The 6,801-nt window shown below is 37.4% G+C and overlaps 1 protein-coding gene across 2 annotated transcripts in view; it reads left to right on the top strand.

Moving 5' to 3' along the window:
- Nucleotides 1-1,968: 1,968 nt before the first annotated feature.
- BTLA (B and T lymphocyte associated) overlaps nucleotides 1,969-6,801 on the top strand; it is a 31,545-nt gene continuing 26,712 nt past the window's right edge. For both annotated transcript variants that reach the window (XM_070406180.1, XM_070406179.1), the window contains exon 1: nucleotides 1,969-2,140. In XM_070406180.1, the coding sequence (XP_070262281.1) occupies nucleotides 2,065-2,140 (76 nt within the window). In that variant the 5' untranslated portion in view covers nucleotides 1,969-2,064. The remainder of the gene's footprint in view (nucleotides 2,141-6,801) is intronic.

Below are 6,801 nucleotides of genomic sequence, written 5' to 3'. Positions count from 1 at the left end.
AAGTGAACTAAAGAATTTGCCTTCTAAGCGGTGCCTACAATGTCTGCAAAATGAATTTGAAGATGCCAAATTCTATTTTGCTTTTTGTCTTTCACCATAAAATTGGAGATCGTTTTAAACTGTTTTTTAAATACAATGCAATGACTTTTAAGATTGTAGTAAATTCTTTAAATGTGCACATTTAAATAAATGTATAATTTTCTGATCAAACAATACATGAGTATATGAGATAAGGGTCAAGACTGAAGTTTGATTACTTGAGGAGATATAAATGTAAAGCCAAATTGGCTTGTTGCTGAGCTAACACATTTCTGAGACAGGCTTCTTTAAGCTCTTCTTTACTAAAATGAAACAAGAAGTCTGATTCTGAGGGAGGACTCTGTCTCCAGTGGGGCTCTTGGGACTCCAGCTATGGAAGCATAAAGGACCAATCATGCTGCTAAAAGTAACAAAAGAGATATATGTTAAAAATACATATTGCAAAAGGTATTTTTTTACAAATTCTACCTAATTGGCATAGGCTTTTTTTATATGAAGAAACACTTTAAATAGTGAATCATAAAGGTTTTGTTCTGAGATAAACAAAGTTTATATAACTTCTCTCCAGTGTGTGACAATATCCTGAGATCCGTGGTTTATGGTTCATGGCTTTTGACTCCCGGGGCCATTTTAAAGGGACAGTGAGTCTTGCCTCAGCTGCCATAGGCAGTTTGCACTCCACCTTGAGTATGGAGAGCTGTGTAAATGCTGCATGAATATTTCACAGGGTGTTTACTGGATAAGGAATGGAAGCTCTAAGAAGTTATATATAATTGCTGTGGGTTACACTGTGGTGGTTGAAATGCATGAATGCCTAAGTTTCAACACTAAAGGTTCATATGAGAAAATTACAGCACTGGTTACTGAGCTCTTTAAAATCAGGAACTGGGACTAACTCATCTTTGTGCCTCCAACCTGTGCACAATTTTTTGTTTGGATCAGTAAGTACATGAAAACTGTTTTTTAACCTCATGCACTTAAAACCATTGAAATTTGGCCTTGGAAGAAAATCACCAGCCTCTGAGAGAAAGACTCACAAAACCAACTTCTGTCAATGACCAGAGATGTCACAAATCTAGATTTCTCATTTGGAATCTCAAGTGGGTGGATTTAATTAACTGCTATAATTAGAAGCTAATTGTTAGAAGTGGCCTTGGAGCAAACAGTCCCACATCGACCCTGAGCTATCTGATCTCGAACTTTTCCATTTATTCCCTTATTGTTTCAATTCTATTTAATCCAGACAATAACCACATGAAGAATGTTGAAAATGAAAGTTTCCTTTAATTGGTATTCAAGATGTCATTTAGCTCAAAACTTTATTATTTGGAGAGAACATGCAGCTAATGCTAACGATGATCTTGTTCCATTGATATTTATCTACAGATTAAAGGCAGTTGCCCTTCCCTCACCTGTTGAGGAAGTGCTTCCTGCCACTCATTTTCTCCATAACCTCAAGTAAACCTCCATTGGTTTAATGACAATAAGCATTCTTATTGTACCATGACATGATGTTTGGGAAGAAAAATCTAAAATCTTTTACATAAAAGAAGTTTCATAATCACACGCTATGAAAAGGGGGAAAACATATACTTACCATAGGTAGTTTTTACCATAAATTTCTTGACCTTGGTTTCATTAAAGTCTCAACCGAAACATTGCAACCATATAGATTTCTTTAGAGTTTGTTCATGTCGTTGAAATTTGATTGAGAAAAACTTTAATGTGGGACACAAAGGGTGATAAGTGGAAGGAGAAGTTAAGGACTGAGCTGCTTTGCAGATCAGAGCATTTGAAAGTGAACACCCAATGTGACAAGAAGCAAAAACCACAGGATACCATGTACTCTTTCTGTTCATTTTGCTTCTCAAGCTACTCACGCTCTTCCTAGTGTCTGTACCTACATCCTCTCTCTTTATGTCACAGATGTCGCTGGGGTAGTGAACCTGATCCAAGCCTGAAGAGCTCAGGGGAGGAAGGGAAGCCTTCTACTTGAGAAGATTTTGCTCCCGATGGGCACAGGAAATGAAGACATTGCCTGCCATGCTTGGAATTTGGATCCTCTTCTTAATCGCACCTCTGGGCATCTGGAGTATCGAAGGTGAAACACCTACTTAGATTATTTTTTATTTTATTTTATTTTCCTTAGGGGCATGTTGGAGGTAATGTTTTTCCTTGCTGATCTTACTGGGATGTGGTGTTTATGTGGAAGACAATGGTAAATAAAATGAAGTAGTTAGATTTGCTCACTGAAGACATTCTAGGACATTAACCATATTAGAACATGGTATTGTACTCAAGTCGTTTTGGCTGATTTTCTTAAAAACATGTTCTATTAGTAAGAAAAAGGAATTGGGTAGATGTTATAAGTAGTTAGGGACAAATTTAGCACTACTACTAGCAAAACGGCTCTGAATGTCATACTGTTGGTGAATGGCTTGTTCTTTCTAAACCGAAGCTTGGCAGAGTGAGTGTTGTATTACTCGGTTCGGTAGGAAAGGTATCAGATACCTCACTCCATGGCTGCTCTGGAATAATGTTGCTAAATAAAATCACACTACTTGCTTCCGTGGAGTGTGTGCCTGGAGAATACTGATTGAGAAAATGCTGAGAAAGATAGAATTGGAGCATTCTGTCATTGCGTCTAAGAAAATGGTTCTGATTCGGGTGTCATTTGACATAGAAAACAGCTTGGGTTCTGCATAGATGATGTTCGGCCACTTTTGCAAAGATTTTATGAGTTCATTAGCTCCCTAACTTTAACACATTTTAAAGGGCTATAAATAGCTAACAGCGGTTTTAGATTTTTCTCAGGTCTGGTTTCAAATATCCTACTTTATAATAACCACAAGCACACATACTCTTTCCAGTTTTAAATCCAAAAATATGGCCCCTGAAAACCTATAAAATGGTATCTACAACTCTGGAACAGGGTGATTTGGAATTTGTCTCCACGATGCCAGGATGGCACATAACCAGGAGCAAAATAAAACCTCCCTTCAGTTATCTAAGTATTTTCATGATTGTATATTTTTATGTGTGTATATTTGGTATTACGTTGACAAGGGGGTTTAGATAGATGACTGGATTTTTCACTTTCCATAAGATGCCTTCAATCACATAGCTACAACTGGAGTCAAATATTATAAATATTATTAAAAATAATTTATACCAATTTGAAGAATATATAAACGATTCCATGTAAAATGAAATAAAATAATTTTTAGTGCTGTATCAGACTGGGATTGGGGTACAACTTCTATTCCCCCTCCCAACATGCTTACAAAAAAGAACTTGAGTGTTAGAATGGGGTTAGTTTACTGGCTTTGCCACTTACTGTTTGCCTTTGGTTAAGTTTCTTATCTTCTCTTATCCTTAGTTTCCTCCTTTGTAAAATAGAGATAATAATTGTACCTAAATTATGGGCCTATTGTGGACACTGCATATGCAGTAATATGGATAAAATAACTGGCACAGCAAATGCACACAATAAAAGCTTGCTAAATGTTAATGGCATTTTTGCTAATATTATTTTCACAGGCAACCCCCACAAAATTCAATTAAATGGGCAGCAAGGTTTAACATTATTATTTAAAATAGTTGAGTTTTTAAAGCTAAAATAAAAATGAATATATTTGGCCCAAAACATAGCGAACCTAATTCTTTGGAAAATGAAAGGGAAAGCCTTGGATAAAGTCCTGGCCAGGTATCTTACATAGCAGTTGATGGATTATAGCATTTCTTTCATTAAATTAGGACACAGGTTGAGATAAGGGAATGTTTGGTGAGATTTTTTCTCCCAGACAGAGCTAATGACTATTTCTTAAAAATCACACAACCTTTATATCTTGGAGAATTCCTGTGATTTAGTTAATCACTGAATTCTTTACACTGGCACAGTTTCAAAGTGTTTAAAAATAATTTAAAAGATATTTTTCATCCTCCACTTCAATTCAATGTGAGATGGGTGTGCCTCTTCCCAGAAATCAGGCTGCACTGAGAATAAGGTTGTGAAAAATGTAACATTCACTATAATCTTACTTCTCTATAATGAAATCATGCTTGCTTAAGTGTTTCTCAAAAGTACTTCAGGGGGGCACTCTGCCCATCTATATCTGACGTAGAATTTCTATTCCGATGAAAAGTACATGTGCAGAACATGCTGGCAGTGACTAGGCTGCAGTGCAGAAGCCCCTGTCAGTCACCTGCCTCACTGCAGGTGAGCAGCTCCAGCTGTGAGGCCCTGGGCCACTTGTTCAGTTGAGGGTCAACCTAGGATTCCACCTTTAAGCAGTCAGAAGCACTTCAGCCAATGTCTGACTACACCACTTGGCCCTATATATGATCCCGAATGAAGACGATAGGAAATCTTTGATTGATCATGGCTTATTGTGAGAAAAAAAATCCTAATCTGATCTGGTAGCAGAGGACACTCATAGTTTGGCTCTTTTGAGAACACAGTGGTTATGGCCAAGTCTCCTTTGGGTCTTGCCTGTGTCCTCTTTAGCCTGTGTTGTAATACTTTGGTATGAACCATGGATCCATAGTCCACATTCCACCCACAAAGATTGTGTTGCTTCACGGTGAACTGGCCATATTGTTAGGTCAGAGCAGAAACATTAGGGCAGAAAGTCCTCTGCATGAGTCTCATTCCTTGAAGTTTCAGGATCTTTATCAGGCTTATTTCTAAGACTGTATCTATTTGTTGCTGTTGAAATGGGCACAGGAAGTAGAGCGCTGCCTTCTGCCAAATGCCTGTGTATTGTTATTATATGAATGCCTGCCACTAAATATGACCACCTTTGACGTAAATGTCTAGGAATACTTTCTACAGGGCAGGATTTCCTGAATTAAGGTTTGAATAGGTTAACCCCTACGCTGATTACAGCCTTGAAAAGACTTCCCAAACACTAAAAAGCTCTTTAATTAACTGTTGCTTCCTCTCTCCCACTATCAAAATTTCCTCTATTATAATGTTGAAGTCAAGTGCTGTTTATCTTGCTTCACTGGGACTCTCCTACTTAATTTCTATTATTTGTGAATTTCACCTTTACTGAGAGTTTAGAGTTGTTGAGAGAAAATGTTCAGTATCTGTAGTCAGGTCTAAAAATGAAATCAGCGTTTTGCTTTGTTCTTTGGAGAGGCAGTGGTGGGACTCTAGAGCTAGGACTGGATTACTATTCCATCTCTGCCATTCACTGGTTCTGTGACTATAATCTCTCTGATTCTCTTCCCTTATCTAAACAATGGGGACAATAATGACATTAACCTATTTGGGTTGACAAAGTCATCTATAAGTAACTGTTGATATCATTACCTGCTATCATCCCCAGTCACCAAGAAATGATAATAGAATTTGGGAGTCGTGAGATTTGAGTTATATTGTCATCACATTGTATCATAAGCAATTTGTTTCACTTTTCTAATATTCTCCATTCTCTTACCTTAAAATAAGTTCAGTATTATCCACCTTTATGGTATCCTCTCATGGATTCTTACTTCTGTGTTTATCCCATAGAAGAAATTACTTACATGCATGTTTCTGTGTGTACACAAGCAGGGGTATCGCCGTAGTTTTCTCAGAATGTAAATATGTACATTTTGAGGTTCACTTTGAACACAGGCCAAGAGAGTGTTAGAGGCCAGTAGTAGGGAAACATCAGGTTTAGCAGGTAGAGCTCTGTACCTCCTCTCCTCCTTCCTAATAGCCACATTTATTTTATGAGTACAACCTGGAATTTGAATATATCACAAACAATCCATTGTCCAGAAGTGGCTATAAGGAAGGTTGGGGCATTTAAGTTCTAGCTAGATGGTCATGGGTCCATTTCACTTCTCTGATATTAGAAGAGGAGAATTAATATTGGAGGGGGGCAAGGGGGGCAATTGGCAGTTTCTGCCTGCATAGATATTTTTAAGTATCTTCTAGGGCTTTGAAAATGCCAGTGAATCTCAGTGTAGCAGAATGTATTAGGATGCCCAGGAAGTATCTGGGAAAGAAGTGAAAATGAACTTTCCCTGTGTCTTTCCAATAACACATAAACCTAAACTTATTCTGAGCACCACACTTAACCATTCTATCACTGTAGGCAATATTTAGAAATACTCATGTTGGTTTCTTTTTTAATAAATTTTTTGGGTGATATTGATACTAAGATCATATAGGTTTCCTGTATACATCTATATAATTCATGATCTCTATATTGCATTGTGTGCCCACCACCCAAAGTCAAATCACCTTCTGTGACCATATATTTGGCCCCCTTTACCTTTTACTAGCCCCAACCCCCTTCCCTCTGGTAACCATCATACTGTTGCCTGTGTCAAATAGTTTCAGTTTTATATCCCACATATGAGTGAAATCATATGGTTCTTAGATTTTTCTGACTGACTTATTTTGATTAGTATAATATTCTCAAGGTTCGGCTTTTTTATGTCTGAGTAATATTCCATACTACTTTATCCAATCCTCTATTGAAACACACCTTGGTTGTCTCCATATCTTGGCCACTGTGAATAATGCTGGAATGAACATAGGGGTGCATATATCTTTGCAAATAAATGTTTTAAAGGTTTTTGGGTAGAGACATAGGAGAGGGATTGCTGGGTCATATGGTTACTCTATTCTTAATTTTTTGAAGAACTGCCATACTGTTTTCCATAGTGGCTATACCAATCTACATTCCCACCACCAGTAAATGAGGTTTCCTTTTACTCCAAAACCTCTCCAACACTTGTTATTACCTGCCTTGTTGATTATAA

This window comes from Myotis yumanensis, unplaced genomic scaffold, assembly GCF_028538775.1.
Source record: "Myotis yumanensis isolate MYYU_CA2020_CCGP unplaced genomic scaffold, mMyoYum1.0.hap1 SCAF_2, whole genome shotgun sequence".
NCBI lineage: Eukaryota > Metazoa > Chordata > Mammalia > Chiroptera > Vespertilionidae > Myotis > Myotis yumanensis.
The sequence above is the reverse complement of the archived record's forward strand: the minus strand, read 5'-3'. Positions and strand labels throughout refer to the sequence as shown.